Genomic DNA, 19,501 nt, shown 5'->3' on the forward strand with positions numbered 1-19,501 from the left:
AGTGGTTGAGAATCTGCCTGCCAATGCAGGGGACACGGGTTCGAGCCCTGGTCTGGGAAGATCCCACATGCCGCGGAGCAACTAGGCCCGTGAGCCACAACTACTGAGCCTGTGCGTCTGGAGCCTGTGCTCCGCAACAAGAGAGGCCACAACAGTGAGAGGCCCGCGCACCGCGATGAAGAGTGGCCCCCACTTGCCACAACTAGAGGAAGCCCTCGCACAGAAACGAAGACACAACACAGCCATTAATTAATTAATTAATTAATTAATTAAAAAAACAAAAAAACTCCCATGTTCCTCCCCTGGATATTGTTATAAAAAAATTAAAAAAAAAAAATTTCCAGAGGCTACGTTTGCAGGAGGAATGTCTCAGTATTTGATCTCCACCTTGTTTGGTTTGACATGTTGACAACTGGAAGGTTTGCTGCTAAGAGCTAAAGGGGACCTAAAAAGAAGATAGAGCGAGCCTACAGATCCCCTTCTTTCTAGTTTCCGGTCTCAATCTTTTTCCAGTCCCTCATCATTTCTGGCCAGAACCATAGCTACTTAAGTGTTCTGTCTCCAGAGTCTCCTTCCTCTCACTGTATCTTTTACATTGTTAAAAAAAGTGATCCTTTATAAAACAAGATTCAGTTCTAATCTTCCAGCACCTTCAAAAGGCCTTTTGCCTGCTCCCCCAAGTGGGGTAGTTCAGAGACTGTGGGGAGGGGCACTCCATGATGATTTGGGTGAAGTATAAGAAACCGTAGGAAAACTATGGGGCTTTGTTGTGGGCCTCAGTGGTAAGTAATAGTTTTAAACATTTTTTAAAATGTTAAAACAGGGCTTCCCTGGTGGTGCAGTGGTTGAGAGTCTGCCTGCTAATGCAGGGGACACGGGTATGAGCCCTGTTCTGGGAAGATCCCACATGCCGCGGGGCAGCTAGGCCCGTGAGCCACAACTACTGAGCCTGCGCGTCTGGAGCCTGTGCTCCGCAACAAGAGAGGCCGCAATAGTGAGAGGCCCGCGCACCGCAATGAAGAGTGGCCCCTGCTCGCCGCAACTAGAGAAAGCCCTTGAACAGAAACGAAGACCCAACACAGCCAAAAATAAAAAAAAATATAAAAAATAAAAATTAAAAAAAAAATTAAAAAAAAATGTTAAAACAAGTATTGTAATGTTATGGAGTTAAATATGAAAGTCAGAGGGATTTTAAAGAGAAAGCATGAGACCTTAAAAGAACGCTCACCTTTTGATGGCAGCTGTTGCATTTTACTCAAACCCCCAAGGCACTTGAGGAGAAAGGTATTGAAGAACCATCTAGAGGGGAAAGTTCCAGCAGCTCCCCAATCTGTAACAAGCCCCTGCCCAGCCTAGCAACTCCCTGGCTCAAGAACCTACTTGTTGTGAGAAGGCACTTGGACTTTTGTGCCTCTACAACTTTGTTCTTGCTGTTTTCTCTGCCTGGGATTCTCACCCCTTCCCTTGTCTGCTTGGTCAACTTCTCTTGCCTTCCTTCCTTCAGTAAACGTTTCATGAACTCTGCTTTGCCAGGTGTTTTACTAGGTCTTGGCAGGGTGTGGATAAAAGGATCCTGCAGCGATGGTGAGGAGGGCCAGGGGAAGTCATACAAGAACATTAATAAACAGAATAATGGTTGATGTTGCTTGCCATGTACATAGCACCTTGATGAACACTTCCCACACATCATTCTATTTAATTCTTATATCAACACTGAGAAATAAGTCTTGTCATCACTAAAACTTGCCTCATTGTCACAATAAATGACTTAGCCAGAATTAAAGCACAAGTGCATGCGACTCTGAGTTATGCTTTTAATCATCACTCACTACCCAGTTTGATAAATAACCTTCTGGATCCGTCTTAAATGTCCCATCTCATCTGTTTTTCTTCTCTGAAAATTCCTCCCTTAAAGTATAATTACTTTCCCTCGACCTGTGTTCCTGTATTCTTTAACACCATGATTTCATTAGGGCTATTTGTATAAATGTTTCCTCTCACCAGGCTCAGAAAGTCCCAGTACAGGTGCCACCTCTAATCCATGTGTACATTCATCTCCTCCCGGCACAGTGGACCTGCTGAATGTGGCAGGATAAGGTAGGCCCTGTAGTGAACCAAGCTCATGAAAACTCTGCAAAGATCAAACTTGGCTGCCCACAGGCCTTAGGTATGTTTGGTTTGGCCTATAAAAGCATTTTGAATTAGTTTGCCAACTTTTAGAAATAAAGAGTTTATCTTAAATTCTGGATTTCTAGATTCTTTTTAAAATTGGAAGACTTGAAAACATTGGTCAAGCATTCTTGCATGACCACAGTTAGCTGGAGCTGAGGGGCAGCTAGCTGCTCAGGAGGGACTCTGGGCTCTGTAAGTCCCTGTAGCCCCTACCACGCCTGCTGTGCTACCATGACTACTTTACTCACGCTACTGGCAGAACCCTGACCCTAATATCTGCAACCAGTCTACTGTGCAATTACTAAAATCTCTTACTTTCTATATATCCATATGATGATTATGGTCTACAAATAATATAATTTTTGAGTTAATTGCAAGTAAAATTCAAAGCTATCAAAACGGTGTCAGTACAACACAAATAACCGTAGACTATTCATTGACCACTGTTAGGCCCAGTTTACTAAGTATAAGTTAAGAAAAACAAAATGCCAAGGGTAGAAAACCTCATTACTACATAAATATCAAAATATATATTTGAGTATGGCAGGTATAATCTCTCATCTCAAATAAATAGAGACTATTCAGGTCTATTTACAACTGACTCATGGTCTTTACATAGCTATTTTAGCTCCCATTTAAGACATTATTTACAAACTGCTATAGTGTTGTTTGTAGTGTTTACAATTACAAAAAACTTTATTAATGTAAAATCTTAAATGCTTGGGATAGAGATTGGGGTCAAGTTTATCTTTATGTTGTGACCGTTTATAAAAAGATTTGCTAAGCAAATATACTAGGTTAAATTGTTTGTAAAAAACCAAAAACTGTTTACTTGGCACAAATTTTAGACTCATGAATTCCCAACGATGTAAGTGCATTGTAAGCAAAAGCTGGGTACTGCTTAGGTTGGTATTTTGATATAATAAATGCAAATCATTTTTCTCTATTCTTTAAAACAGGACTCTTGCTAGACAGTACCTTTTTACCTTAGTTCAACTTGCAATATTTTTTAAAAAAACAATGAAATATCGTTCCTGTGAAATGTATTGTTTCACTCTGACTTTTCATCAACTCAGACAGTTCTTTTCCCCAATTCCACTGACTTATACCTGACTCTACTTAGTAGTGTAAGTGCAAAAAGAGGGCCACAGTTAAGAGTAAATCCCAATTAGTTGCCTAAACCTTCCATAGACACATCCATTATATTTAAAAAAAAAACATGCTTTAATAATGCAAGAGTTGGCAGCAAAACAATAAATGCCCAAACATGAATAGCTGGTTAACCACTTCTGCAACAAAAGGAACAAGAAAACCAAGCCAGCCCATTTTTGCTTAGTCTTGTAATAGATAAAATCATAGTCTGTAGTTTTATTTATCTATTACATTAGAGGGTCACCCAACATCTGAGATAAATTGGAGTGCAAATAAATGGCTTACCTCTCTTAATAGTCATTCATAGGAAAAGGAATGAGTTTTATGGTGCAGAAAATAACTTTAAAAACAGTTAAAATTGATAGTAAAATCGTGTCCTACCTGGGTAACTTTCTCTGTCACATTGTGTGTTCGATCTTTAACTTTGGGTGCAATAATGGTTTTATCTGAAGAAGGAGGGGATGTATTCTTTTTTTCAGCTTTGACATCTGAAAAATTCAGAGTGAGCTGTGGAATCTTGTTAATGGTGCTGTATTTGTTGAGGTTTGAATCCGACGTGGATCCCAGGAGGCTTGACTTGATATGATTAAAAGGCCCTAAAAAATTGGAAAGTATTTGTAAAAGCAATATCAGGAAAAATTAAGAAAGAGATGGTCTTGAATGACCTGTTAGTAATCCATGACCATTGTGACCCTGATTCAGATGTGACTAAATGCAGCTGGCTGATACCTGTTCACCATCTGCCATATGGACCGGCATGTGAGTATCCAAGGATAAGATGGTGCCCTAGGTGTGCACCCAGAGAGCAGATGACAGCTTTAGCTGTTAACTGGCTTCTTTAATTAAAGGCTGGAATAAAAGAATGAACTCTACTCCCTATTATTGGCTAAATTCTACTTTCAAAGTTTCTCAAGAAGTTCTTTTTTTATAATTTAAGAATTATTCAAGGAAGGACTTTTTAATTTAGGAATTATTCAAGGAAGGTTACAATCATGTTGGCCATGAAACTTCTGAATAGCTGACTAGCCTGCTCCAATTCGTATTACTCCCTTCTCTGTGCCATAACAAGTGACAAGCCAGTTGCATTCTTCATATGCTTCTATTACCTGTATGAGATGCTTCCCAGAGATTCTAAAAGAGTTAAGTCCAGACAGGAATTTCAGGTAACATTGAGAAGGACAAATGTCATTTGTGTGTATGGGTGTGTGTGTGTGTGTGTGTGTGTGTGTGTGTGTGTGTTGTGGACTGTATTGAAAAATTTGGCTCCTATGTGGGATTTTTAAATCTTTCTTTTCTTTTTTTCCCTTTTATTTAGATTTAAGGCTGACCACTTTTTGAGGGAAAAAAAAACATAGCAGAAGAATGCTTTGGCAAACATAACTTAAAATTGAAGTGACCGTAGTTGGGTAAATAAGACTTGTCTGGGGTTGGTAGCACCTGGTTACATCTTTTTTTTTTTTTTTTAACCATGCCATACATTAGATACCCAGATCTTATTCCTGGAAATTTGGACTCTTTGACCAACGCTAGTCACTTCTCACATTCTTTTCTTACGAAGACAATCTGGCACTCTGCCAAGACCCTGGGCCCCTTAGTTGCGGTTAAGTACACTGACCAGCTACATCTTCTTTTGAGATGAACCTATTGTCTGTTGCTTATAGAGAGTCAAGAAATGCTCCAAAGAGTTTCTTATACAATTGGTAATATTACTTATACCATTATGTAGCTCTTAAAAATTAGCATGAGGAAGACTTTTATACAAATCCTGAGCCCACGAGTGCTATACAGCCATTAACTTTCTGCCTGGAGAGTGCTTGAAACATGCAAATTGCATGAATGAACTTGCTAGTCAGCACATTTTGCCTTATGCTATTTTTATCCCCTGTTCAGAATGAAACTATCACATTTTGGAGATCAAAATGTGCTTTATGCACCAAGTGAGGTATAAACCCTTGAAAATGAAATTTATAGATTGTGTATTTTGGACCACCGCCGTCAATCAACTCAGATCAAATATAATCCAAGAAAAAAAAAAATACCCATCATTTAGTTCATATTCACCCTGGAGGAAAATCACACTATATTCGTTTATAAAAGTTTATACTGATATTTGGTTATTATAAAATATTGAAATGATTTTAAGAGATTTTTTATCTATGTAGGAAACCCTGTGTTCCTTGAGGTGCATTTCTGTTCATTCTCGGAGTTTTATCTATGATGACGGCCAAGTCTATCCATGTAAAAAATGTCACTAAGTTCTCTGAGCATTTATTTCCCAGTATGTTCTCATTTGAATATAGATTCTCACTCTCTTTTCTATTTATATGACAAGAAGAGAAATAAGAGCCCAAAGCTACCAAATTAATCTAGCTTTCAGATAGGTCTATGAGAAACCCCATTCTTTGTAAAACTCTCCTATACACATCACTAATTTACTTTTTTTTTTTTTTTTAATGTTTCTATTATCTAAATCAAGATGAAACAAAGATATTTCAAAGTTTCTGATACAATTTTTTTTCATTTTTAAAGGGGAAGAGGAGGAAATGAGGAGTCTTTTTTTTTTTTTAATTGATTGATTGATTGATTGATTGCTATGTTGGGTCTTCGTTTCTGTGCACGGGCTTTCTGTAGTTGCGGCAAGCGGGGGCCACTCTTCATCGCTGTGCGCGGGCCTCTCACTATCGTGGCCTCTCTCGTTGCGGAGCACAGGCTCCAGACGCGCAGGCTCAGTAGTTGTGGCTCACGGGCCTAGTTGCTGGGCAGCATGTGAGATCTTCCCAGACCAGGGCTCGAACCCGTGTCCCCTGCATTAGCAGGCAGATTCTCAACCACTGCGCCACCAGGGAAGCCCTACTTTTGTAACATATCCTAGATAGTGTTTTTTATCTTGTATCATTCTATGGCTACATTCCCAGCCTATATCTTAATATTTAAAATTGTAAAATATTCTAGGACTTCAGATTTCTTAGATATTGTCTTTTTCCCAACTCTAATGTCATATTTTCTCTGCTTAGGTGACTTTACTGCACACAGGGATATTTACATGAGACTATATAACACCGAGCTCAGGTATATAGTTAAATTGTATTTCAAACCCTTAAGCACACTTTTCAATCCTCTTTCTCTATTATCCTTCTATATATTGGACTTTTGCAGCAGATGGCCTACAGAGTTGTTAAAAAATTGGGTAAAAATATGGATTATCTGTGATGTTAACACAGAAAGGCAGTGTTATATGTACTTTGCTTGTCCTTGTGACCACTTCAAATAAACTCCACTGAATTGGCTGCACTGATAAGCAAGTAATCTCAACTGTAACAGTACTTCACCCTAGAGGCATCTGTGGGGGAATTTTTGTTAGTTACAGTGATGGGAGGTGTCTATTCTCTCACCATGAAAAATTGACCCGGATGTCCCAAAGGGCATTCATGTAGGTGAAAAGCCTATTTATAATGATCTGAGTCTTGAACTTGTTTCACATATTTTAATATACACTGAAACTTTCAGAGCCACAGGTGCCAGATAGAATAAAGATTTTTACTTTTTTTTGTTCATAACTTTACCAAAAGTTGTTCACCATTTTGGAAAACCAAATCACTTGGAGCTACACTACTTGTGTTATTTGAGTTGCCAATACAAAATTTCGGACTTCAGGTTACAGTCTGTGTTTGTAGCTGTCACATGCAAACATGTAAATGAAGATATCTGAGTCTTCTTAAAACAATGTTGGAACCAAATATTATTAAATTTGCAGACAATGATAGGAATCACACCTAAAATCATTAATAAAATTTCTGCTAAAATATTTTATATTATTGATCTCCTGTATATGTAAAATGATGTATGATACAACAAAAAAAAGCCTGTATTAGTGTTTAGGTAAAAAATAAACACCTGGAATGATTTAAGAACTCCCTATAGATCTGCCACAATGTCTCCATAATGTCTTTTTTATTGAAGTATAGTCAGTTTACAATATTAGATTAGTTTCAGGTATGCAACATAGTGATGCAATATTTTTATAAATTATACTCCACACTACAAAATAATGGCTCTATTTCCCTTTGCTGTACAATATATCCTTGTTGCTTATTTATTTTATAGAGTAGTTTGTATCGCTTAATCCCATACCCCTATCGTGCCCCTTCCCCCTTTCTTTCTGCCCACTGGTAACCACTAGTTTTTTTCTTTATGTCTGTGTTCTCCATAATGTCTTGATTGCCATTTCTTCTTCTAATCCATCTTCTAGTTCCCATTGCTTATGAAGGCATATGGTCTGCAAGGTCTTTTTTAAGTACTGGAGGATAAATATACATCCTGATGTTTAGTGGGATTTCTTTCTCCTGTGCAATGCATTACTATTGCATTGCATGTTATCCCATAGGGAATCATTTTGACATTACACTTAAAACCAAGGGCCAGTTCATTTTTGAGGATATCACACTGTCTCACTTTCTCCCCAGTTGATTTTGGTTTTATTCATAATTTAATTTTGATTATTTACTATTTTAAAAATTTATATATAAATAAGTCCAATCTGTCATTATTTATTCCAATAGTGGTTTTTACTTTGTTATCCCTCAGTACTCCTGCTCTATCATTTTAGCCAGTACTTATATGGACTGTTTTATCATGTCTTTAATGTTCTTAAAACCAAATTTTTTTCTTATTTCTGATTATCACATTATGCCTTGTAGTTATATTTGAACATTAACATATTGAGAGAAATATTTTATTATAAACTGCTTTCCTTTTAACTCCTCCTTTAAATTAAAGTTAAGGAATAATGTTGATCTTTTAGAAATAGGTTAAATCATCTCTGAACGTCATTTCAGGATAGTAAAACGAGTATAACAAAAAGTTGAAATGAGGGGACATTAGTCTGATAGGGCTGAGAAACCACTGGCCAATACACACCACACTAAGATTTGGCCTCAGAATATTACTTTATTGCAATCTGTGTTTTAGCTTCTCTTACTTACTAGTGGAAAACCTTTCTAAACTGTTACTCTATTCTGGTTTTTTTTTAATGTTAAATCTAGACATTTAAAGAATTCAGCAGAACTTAAAATACTGCTCAAAATAATTCATGCATGCTTAGATAAGGCATTCAAAATCTATTTCATCTTGTATAATAAAAATCATTATGCAATTTTCCACTGATTTTGAAGCAGAGGTTTACATGCAGGGGTCTGTTAGTGTCTGCAAGATAATCAGTGTCAGCTTAGGTTTCTCTGAAATCTGTCTAAATTCTAATGAAAATAATTTCCTACACTTTAATTAAGAAAGGTATTAGTAATATCCTCATTTTACCAGTTGTAAGCCCAAGGAGACACAATAGGAGGCCAAAATGGAATAAGAATCAAGGACCAGAAATTAGAATGCAGGGTTTCCTACCTCCTAGGTCTATATTCAGAAAGGCCTTGGTTGAGGACTTAAAGGTGAAAGGCAGCCTCCCTGAGTGTGATCATAAACAGATGGCATTTAAAATTCTAATGAAAGAAAGGAGGATAACCTGAAAAACAAAGTAAATGAATTTAAAGAAAATAAATGGACAGAAATAAAGGGAAATAGTAGATTCAACAGAAAGAATGTAAAGCTCAAAAGTATTTAGGAGGACTTGATATTCTTCAGAGAAACATTTGCAGAATGGATGACCAGATTAAATTTTCTAATATACTAGTAGGAGATGGAAAACAGGTGACCAAGAAGACTAAACCAACAGCTGGGTAAAGCTCTAATATATTACAAGTGTCTGAGTAAATATAAAATAAGCCAGGTTCTAGCTACAAAGAAATATACTGCATTTAAAGATCAAGCTAGAGGCTAAAGCAACATCTAGGAAGAATTTTAGATTAAAGGTATTTAAAATTTTTATAAGGTTATTTCAATTTATCATGAGTTACAAGATGCTAAAGGAGAATATATTCTCCTTAAATTTCCAGCTATATGCTGGAAATAGAGCTAAGGACATCTGATAAATTTTAAAAAATAATAATGCCATTAAAAAAAAAAAAAGATTATTGCTCTTGAGAGCCAAATGGGACAGGAGGGAAAGAAACCAAAAAGATTAAGGTTGTTTTCAAATCATCAGGTCTTTATACAATATTTCTTACAGCATGAGTTTATTTGGCTAAAGTTTAATAAAACCTAAATTGCTGAAGTGGCTTAACATTAAAGAAAATGCAAATGCAGCGTTCATTAATTGGATTTTATAAAAGATCACTGCCAATAAGCATAAGGTAACCAGTTTAACATTAAAAAATATATAAGAATTAGTCACCAAATTATTTGTAATCAATATCCATATTGTTTGTTTCCGTGCATAACATATACTTTATAGAAGAAAACTGTCACGATTGAAAATCAATTTGCAAATTCTTATAAGATCACAAATACTTGATATGGCCAATGCAGCATATGAGATACAAGTTGTATCAGATCTGTTGATTTGCTTTGTGTGTCTGATAGGTTTTGTGGCTAGAGAGGAGGTGAAAGCTATAACAAATCTTGAGGGTAGTTTTGTTTCTGACTCATATGCCAGATTCATAGACAAGTTGGAAACTGAACATATCATTGTCAGTGGGATACAAAGTTACTTGGGATAATGAAGAGGTGGATGCAATAGAAGGGTAAACTTATTTTAACGACTTACTTACTAAAAAGGGTAAGTGGGGTTAATTTTTATGGTGACTTGGAAGGCAGAATAAACAGAAAAATCACTAGGATTAAGTTTGCCTCCCACATGTTAGAGAAATTGTTTAAAAAACGATGCACACACTCACACACACATATAAATAGCATATGCAATTTATTTGAATTAACTTTTTCACTCTTTGATAATGGGTTACAATTTTGGATCTCTGAAGTCTTATTTTAAAGAGTCAGAGTGCTCAGGGAACTATTAAAGGAAAACAAAATTGATCTTAAGAAAGGAGGTAAAATGGAAATTATTCCATTTTAGCAGAAGAGCTTGAGTACCAATTTGCTGTTTTTATACTGTGATGTTACATCAAGAATAGAAGTAACCGGCTAGTATCTGTCCACTCAGGATAGATGAAGGGGAAAAAAATTACATTTCAGCAAGAAGGATTTGAGTTAGCTCTTTGTATAATAGGCAGTAAAATAGATTTTCCAAGAAAGTTAAAGAATGGGATCCTCTAGAGATAAAGATGCTTCTACCACCTGTGCAGCCAATACTCTTGCCTGAGGGGAATAAACTACGGTAGATGATCTTGAAGACCTTCCAAGCGCATTTCTAAATCATTTATTTTATTTTGTTAAAGAAATTATTTTTGTTTGAGTTAGATATTGAAAAAACTGTAGTTATGCATTTGCATACAGAGAGGTGTAGAAATTTGTTTTTTATTTTTAAAAATTTTTATTTAAATGTGGTTTAGTAACAAGGTCACAAAAATTTAAAAAGCACACTAATGCATTGTTCTATATCTAATTAGCATATTAATTGCTCTGTGAAAATCTCAAAGAGCCAGACACTTAAATATTTTTTAAATAGTTTTCAAAATCAGAGCGTGAACACATAATAAGGACATTGGAGGGCGCATTTACATTAAATTTTTATTAAATTGCACATGTTTTATCTAATTTAGGAGTTTAACTTTATAAATATTAATATGTGAAAACTTTCTACAATGGGTTAGAATTTCCTAATCCCAAATTCTGACTTTTATGATTCATTTTTATTCAAGGACTATTGCTATTAAAAAATGGAGGATTATGCCCATCGACAGACGAATGGATAGAGAAGATGTAGTATATATGTACAATGGAATATATTACTCAGCCATAAAAAGGAACAAAATTGGGTCATTTGTAGAGACGTGGATGGACCTAGAGACTGTCAAACAGAGTGAAGTAAGTCAGAAAGAGAAAAACAAATATCGTATATTAACGCATATATGTGGAATCTAGAAAAATGGTACAGATGAATTGGTTTGCAAGGCAGAAATAGAGACACAGATGTAGAGAACAAACGTATGGACACCAAGGGGGGAAAATGGCGGGGGGCAGGTGGTGGTGGTGGGATGAGTTGGGAGATTGGGATTGACATATATACACTAATATGTATAAAACAGATAACTAATAAGAACCTGCTGTATAAAAATAAATAAATAAAATTCAAAAATGAAAAAGAAAAAAATGGAGGATTGAGGAAAAAAGGGTTGGAGATTAAATGGATTAGTTTATAAGAAAAAAATAAAATTAATGTAGTTTGAATGACAACTATGTGAACTACTAGTTTGGAAGATTAGCAAGCTCAATTTTCTATTTATTGAGAAAAATTAGATTTCTCACTGCATTTAAAGATCACTGGAAAATTAATGTCTAATAATTTATTGCTAATTGTTAAATGCTAAATCCAGTCATATTTCACACAGACCAGTTGTCAAGAGCTGTCTGTATTCTGTTTCTTGAGGTTATGTTCTGAATTATATCAATTCAAATCACTACCCACAGCTGACACTAATTTGTTCCCTTTTAGAAATCTAAGTGGACAGGCCAAGGATAGAATAATCATGTATATGAAATTCCATGCTGCAATTGGAGGTCCCCTGCATAGACCCTTTTTGAAGTGCTTACAAAATAAAGTTAGGATGGGGAGAAGCTGCCACAATTTCTTTTATTTTCAAATTACCCTGCGCTGCTGACCAGAAAAGATCTTTAGCTTCTAGTTCTCTTAATTCATAATCATCACCAGCTCTGAATTAGTTAGGGAAGCACTTGAGAAATCAATATACAAAACTTCACAGTGATCGGAGTAGCAGTGACATATGGAAGAGGCCAAAACAGTGAATTCTAAGTAATGATGGTTACTGGTGGAGACGTGTCCATGCAACACACATGCACAAATGAGTCATTGTCATTGTATGCACACCGACAGCAGCATGCATAGCCTATGTTAAAGGACTAAGCTCCAAAAGTTTTCAACTGGATGAGAATAATATGATTGTTATATTTTGTGATTATTTGCATCTACTATAATAGAGTAGAAAAACTGAAGTGAATTTCCAATTTTTAGTCAAATCCAGATTTATCCAGAGGTATTGCCCAGTTAAACATTACCCTACAGTAGCTGTAGGTCATGCTAGTGATTTCAGACTTATATAGGACACAATTAAAATGATTGAAATGTAATATAGAAAAATAGAAAATGACTCTCATGCATATACAGTTTACTACTACAGTAAGCTTAAAACCATACCCCCTGCCATCCAGGAACGTGAAACTAGTTTTAAGGAAACAAAAGAGGAACAAGTGAAGTGATGCTGTCATGTAGCACTTTGCTTATTTTTTATTTATTCTTGTACTCAAAAAGGCTTTTTTCTTTTTGGCTGAAATAGGCTTATGTGCCTCTTTTATACCGGAATATATTTAGCTTAATATTTGCTTCTTTCCAAATTATTCAAATATTTAGGAAGTCTTCATTGTCAACCTAGGCTTATACTTCTTGCAGGAAAAAGGAGTTCATAGTCATTTTGGTGGTACAGCTGAGAAAGTAACAATGTCTCCAGCAAAATCAAGCCATGATGTCTCCACCAGGCACCTGGGCTCACTAAGGGCAGCATGATGTTGCATTGAACAGGGCATACAGCAGGCAAGTTAACATGCCGAGTAAAGGGGCAATCTAAGCATCAGATGATGAAGTTTGAGTTCATACATTACCTTTAACATTGCGACCATTGTCTGTTTTGAGCACATAAGGAAAAAAAGAGAGAAATACAAAAAGAAGACTAAAATTATGTTATATGCACTGAATAACCTCCGTAACAACAATCAGAGAAAACAGGATGTAATGATTGAAAATTTATCTTTGAAATTAACATTTTGTACTATTCAACCAAGTAAGATGCATATGCTAAAAATATCTGCCATCATAAGCATCTGTGTTCAAATATGTAAAACGTTTATCTCACTTAATTTAAATGGATTCCAGGATCCAGATTTTATAATTATGACTGTTTGGAGAAAGCCATACCCACATGCCTGCAATTGTGACAAAAACTTTCAAACTTGTCAGAAGTCAATTTTAGTGTTACTTCAACCATCACTTACAAAGAAAAACTACACAGCATTTTGCATGTTAAGTAACGTTTTTCATAGTTAACCTAGTATGTTAATAGAAAAATGCTTCTAAGACAATGGTTTACTTTAATAAACCAACTTGTATTATTAATCACAATTTTATGAACCATTCTTCCCACAAGTGTTCTTCAATGTACATTTTGAAAATACCAAATAGTACTCAAAAAGCCATTCTTAGGCAAAAATAATTATAAGAAATCAGTGAAAGATTTGACTATTTAAAGGTAATGTGAGCTTTAAAAATTTATGTTGTCCACAATGCACTCAGTGTTAATACCTAGAAAATTTAGGAAAGTTGTTTATATTATAATCGGTTTGTTGTCAAATCTCAGAATGGAGTGTTTTCAGATTTATTTTGAGATTAGCATTCTGACTCTTTGTTGCATATATGCTACTAACAAAATATTCATTACTAGTTTTGAAACAAACAAGCTTAATGTAAACGAAGTCATGTTAAAATCATTCAAATATATCCAAAATTTGAAAAATCTGTTTCACATTTGTTGACATTTATGCTAATGCTGTTCATATTTAAAATCTTGGGATATATAATAATTGTTTCAAATATTACAATTGAAGCAATTTCAATAATGCAGTATATTGAATTGCTAGCATAGACACTACCTCACATAGAGATGCACAAATAAAATTGTGACCTTACATGTCAATGCTCTGCTCTTTTTGAGGGACCATAACAAACAAATAGGGCTAATGGGAGAGACCTCGATTACATAGAATTAATTATCTCCATCAGAAGCTAGGCCAACAATCATTAGTAAAGTAATAACTGCTTGCAAGCAAGTAATTAAATATTATAATTCTATTCATCAACCTGGAAATTACATGTAAAGAGTTGCAATCTCCAAAAAACCAACTGCCCCAAAGTTATATTATATAGTTAATGCTGCTTTGACATTCTGAGGCAGAGCATGTGGCCTGCGTGCTGGTGCTAGCTGAGATCTGCTTGTTATTCCTCCATGACACTATTAACTGCAGAAATTAGAGTAAGCACTAAGAGTCTTATAGCAGTTTGACAGAGTAATGTTACGTCTGTTCAATTTAATAATACAACAATTGGGGTTTATATTTTATATGTCTATTTTTTAAAATTTCATTTTCTTGTAGTGCATTTTTACTGTATTTACAAATATATTGGTATGTGATGGATAAGAAAATAAAAATCTGGTCCTTCACCACAAATGATTTGAGAACTATGGTTCTAAGGTATTTGATAATATAGATTAAATGAAAAGATAATGTAAAATATTATGCACTGATATATTTGCAAATTATTTAAAGTTCTATAAAGATAGCCTATGTAGGAGGGAATTTTTCTTCTTGAGTGAAGAGACAACAATCTGAATTCAAAATCTGGTGCATGTGGGATTTAACCTATTAAAGAGCTACATGAATTCATAAAATTAAAATCAGGTTTAAAAGTTTTCCATCTTCCCTTATCAGTGGCTCAGTTTCTAAAGTATATTAATTTATAAAGCTTTAGGAAGGATAGGTTCGCCTATGCTAATTAATGATTTTGTAGCTAAAACTGAAGTACAAAATACCCTCTGAATTTATCTGTTGGTAGTCAGACATTGACATTAGCATCTGCAAGCAAGTGATACAGCTTTTTGAAAATAACATAGCTTGAAAATTGAGGATGATCTCAACACTGTGTCCCTGAATAGAACCTGTACTGAGAAACCCAAAATATTAACACATCCTCTCCCATAATTGTATCAGTAACTGTGTGCTAAATGGAGACCATATAAAATTGAAAACAATAAAGTTAAATCATGAAATCTGATCTAACCCACTCAGCACCACTGTCAAAACACAGGCTAGAAGTCTGTACCATGCACTGAATATGTATCATTTAATATTGTTTCTGAATGTTATTACACTGTAACTCAGGTTCTAGGCAATAAGGCCAATCTCTGAAAAGTCAGTATGCTTCCTAAAGATGACTACACAGATTGGACTAACAAACAAAAATATATGCTGGTCATTTGAATGATCATATTGGATTTACTGTTGTTCAGCCATAGGATCCATTGCTCAAAGATCAAATTTCAGAGATTTCATTTAGTCAGGAGAGAGTGAGCATGCTGTGACTAGATGCTGTAGAGCCTTACACGAGGATCCAGTTTGGAAATTGTCCTTGATTTTATTTTCCTTTTCCCTTTGACTTTCTTTGGACTAGAGATTAAAGTGGATGTGCTAATTGCTCTTGTACCACATCAAATCTATCTCACAGAAAACTGTTCTTTTTGTTTCTTTGACATTGATTTGTCTCTCTTTGAAGTTTTTCCTGCCAACTCATTTTCTTTCACCTCTTCTGCCTTCTCTACTTCACTGCACCCTTTAAATAAAGATCCCCACATGATTCAATCCTAAAACTGGTTTACATTTCAGAGTACTACGGAACAGATAACTCATTATTTCCTGATGGTGTAGTTCTGGAACATAATTCATGAGCACGATCCTCTCAATGTCACACCAATGCTTACTGAGTTCCTTCCATGAAATAGGCAACTGTGCTGGAGACCAAGGCCGTGGAGCCAACAATGCCAGAACTCCTGTGCTAGAGAAGCTCTCAGCGACATCACTATTTGTTTGTATATCTAATAGGAACGCAAGACATATAATGTGGAATAAATGTAGAATGTAAGAAATGCTATAATATATGTAAACACTGCCTTGCACACTCAGGTGTGAAACCATTTAATTCTTCTGGTCTGGAAAGGAGAAACGGGTCCTTATGGCTATGAGTAGTAGTGTGAGGAGGGACAAAGTGAGCAAGAGTATTCCCAGCAGAACAAAGAAATGAAGCATGAAAATGCATGATATATTTTTGGGAAAGGCAATTATTTTTGAGCAGGTTTAGAATTGAGTATATAGTAGGGGAGGAAATCTTGCAGGGGCTAGAAATGAGGCTTGAAAATTAACTGTGGAGAGCTGGAAAAGTGTCTAGTACCCTACACTAAGGAGCCCCGTGATCAGATATATGTTTTAAAAAGAAAACTAGTGGCAGCATGGATGATGATGGGCTCTCAAAGGAATAAATACCACAGAAAGGACAGTGGGCCTCTCAAGAACCCAAATCTGTAGAAAAGTGAGACTAATGTATCCATGCAATGGGTACCCTGAATCTGGACCTCCCCAGAGAAGATTCAGTGACTCAACAGACCCTTGCAGCAGAGTCTCATGGAGCAGGAGCGAAGGGAGAAAAGCATTGCATGGATGGATTGTGGATTCTGGAGACCAGTCCTGGGTTTGAAGGCCAGCTCTGACATTCTATAACCTTGGACCAATTATCTATTTAACATATCTAAGCCTTAGTTTCCTCATCTATAAAATGGGCTTAATAATAGATCCTAACTCATAGGGTTGTTGTTATGAGAATTATATGAGAATCAATGTGTGTCAAGCACTTACATTGCCTCACGCATGTAAATATCCAACAAATGTTATCCATCATCATGTTAATGATGGATTGCTTTTAGCATTGCCTTTTAAGCATCCCTACTTTCACTACTGGCTAATACATGAATGTGACCTTGAAGAGGGCAGAGAGAAATAAATGAATTTTGACTTTGCACGTCAAGTTATTTTTGATTGAGCCCCTTCCCCCTACCTATCCTTTCCCTGCTCCCAATTAGTGTATAGCTTTCTGATCACTCAGTATATCACGTTTCATACACCTCTTCCTTTAGAGAGAGTTGGTCAATAAAATAGTCCTGTGACAGCACACTACTCTTTTTGCCCAGGTCTTGACTATTTACTAAATGCAGCACAATTAATTATGCTTGAGATGATAGCGTCATCACCTAAACAGGTCTTATATTAAGCATTAGTTAAATAACACTCCATAAAGTAAGCAGATAATAGTTATCATTCTATCTCAGAAAGGGATGAAGAAGCCAGAAGAAACCAAATTATTCACTAGGGCTCAAAGAGGAAATCAGTAACAACTCTGAATGTACAACTCATATTTTTAATAGACTCTACTCACATTTCTTCTCCAAAGGTATAAGGATTAATGTTAAAATTAAACACAATAAGAAATACCTTTCTTTACCCCGTAACATATGTTTCCATATTTTAAAAATACAAACATACCTTCACTGGCATGTCGGTCTCTAAATATGTTCTTGGGGTGGACACTGAATCCTTCTATATCCTGAACGGAAGAAGCCCTCCGTATACTACAAATGCTTTCCTTTGATCTGGAATGAGTCAGCTGGGAGCTTGACTGCAGCATGTCAGGATAGAGTCGGTCCCATTGCCTTTTGGGAGAGGAATGGTCAAGAGGTCCGGATATATTCACCAAGGGGGAACATTTGCTGGGCTGTATCAAGGCTTTTGTATCATCTGCTTCCGAGGGGCTGCAGCTTTCTTTTGTAGGAGACTTAAAGTGCTTCATGGCTACAGAATCATCGCTGTGCTTAGATGAATCGATCACTACCACATCGGGATCTTCTTGTGGTAAAGACTGCTTTCTGTAAGTGAGAACTCTCAGACCAGGGAACTTGAACCCGAAAAGTTTCCCTACAAATACAGACAGGAAAGAACAAGACAAAGGATATATTGCTTAAAACAAACAAACGAACCTTGTTGACTCATACTTAAATACTGTGTAAAAAGTTATTAATTAATACTTAAGTCATTTTACAGTCGGAATGAGGTATATTGTAGAAAACTTCTCTGGGACCAATATGAATTATCATATAAGTTGTAAGAAAATAGTGAAATAATTTTACCATGTTTCTGATGGTTAGATATACTCCAGCTAAATAAAAGCATTATTAGGATGACGCAAAGTTTTTTTTTTAATAAACTGAAAAAAAAATTCACTATGCATCCATTTTTTTTTAAAGGGAAACTGAAGGTTGGAGCACAGTTTAGAAAGGAAAGAAAGGAATGGATACTTTGTATAAAAGGGCTGGATACAGGAAAGATTATATTACATCATATTATATTATATTATGTCGGGGTGGAGGTAGAGGGGGATGTAACTGTATTGAAAGTGGAGGAAAGGGAATGAGGGGGCGTTAGGCGTTGGCCTGACATACCTAGAAGGTTTGTATTGGATAATATTGCTAGTCAAGTGTGGATGGGAAAAGTGGGGTCAATTACATATGTCCTCATTCTGTTTGGGATTCTTGAAAAGCTTTTGGTTTCAGAGAGAGATGTACACATAAGAATTTCTTTTTCCTGATTTCTTTTTTGTTCCAGTGTCTAAGAATATGGCATGGAATGTTAAACATATCTCAGAGAGGTTGATGCTTAAAAGTGCAACTAAATATAAACATTAAAAGGTAGATATTAAAAATGAAAATATTAGCTAATAAACTTACTGGTAGTAAAAAATGCAAATTAAGACAAGATAATATCATTTTCCACTCTTCAGTTTAGCAGTAAATGAAAAAAAGAAACATAACATCTGGTGCTGGCAAAGAAAGCTGACGAGCATTCTGACTGGTAGAATTTTTTGCTGGTAGAATTGCGTTGCGAATCGTTACAAATTCTTTGGAAAGTCATCCTACAATATCTATTAAAGTGAAAAAATACACTTTTCACTTGACTCAGCAATCTCATCTGTAGGATATTACTGTACAAAGGCACAAAAACTAGATATAATCTTAATATCCACTAGAAGGAGAATAGTTGAATAAATGTGGCATTTTTATACTTTGGAATCTTATGATGTTCTTTAAAAAACAGTAATATGTATATGTTTTGATTAGAAAGTTATTCAAATACAGTTTTATGTGAAAAGGCAAGTTTCAGCTTAGTGTGCTTATGGTGATATTATTTCATTAAAAAAAATAAAACCTTATATTTGCCCATATAAGTTGCATGGCAGTAGAGAAAGATGTGGAAGAACACACTCTACGGTTTTTTTTGTTTGTTTGTTTTAATAAAATTTTATTTATTTATTTTATTTTTGGCTGTGTTGGGTCTTCATTGCTGTGCGCGGGCTTTCTCTAGTTGCGGTGAGTGGGGGCTACTCTTCGTTGTGGTGTGCAGGCTTCTCATTGCGGTGGCTTCCCTTGTTGCGGAGCACGGGCTC

The 19,501-nt window shown here is 35.6% G+C and overlaps 1 protein-coding gene across 1 annotated transcript in view; it reads right to left on the minus strand.

Annotated features, from left to right (window-relative positions):
- KCNH7 (potassium voltage-gated channel subfamily H member 7) overlaps positions 1-19,501 on the minus strand; it is a 453,269-nt gene that overhangs the window by 111,339 nt on the left and 322,429 nt on the right. The window contains exons 4-6 of the mRNA XM_059927175.1: positions 17,548-17,976; positions 13,009-13,029; positions 3,706-3,920 (exon numbers count right to left, since the gene is read on the minus strand). Of these exons, the coding sequence (XP_059783158.1) occupies positions 3,706-3,920; positions 13,009-13,029; positions 17,548-17,976 (665 nt within the window). The remainder of the gene's footprint in view (positions 1-3,705; positions 3,921-13,008; positions 13,030-17,547; positions 17,977-19,501) is intronic.

Source organism: Balaenoptera ricei, chromosome 7, assembly GCF_028023285.1.
Source record: "Balaenoptera ricei isolate mBalRic1 chromosome 7, mBalRic1.hap2, whole genome shotgun sequence".
NCBI classification, from domain to species: domain Eukaryota; kingdom Metazoa; phylum Chordata; class Mammalia; order Artiodactyla; family Balaenopteridae; genus Balaenoptera; species Balaenoptera ricei.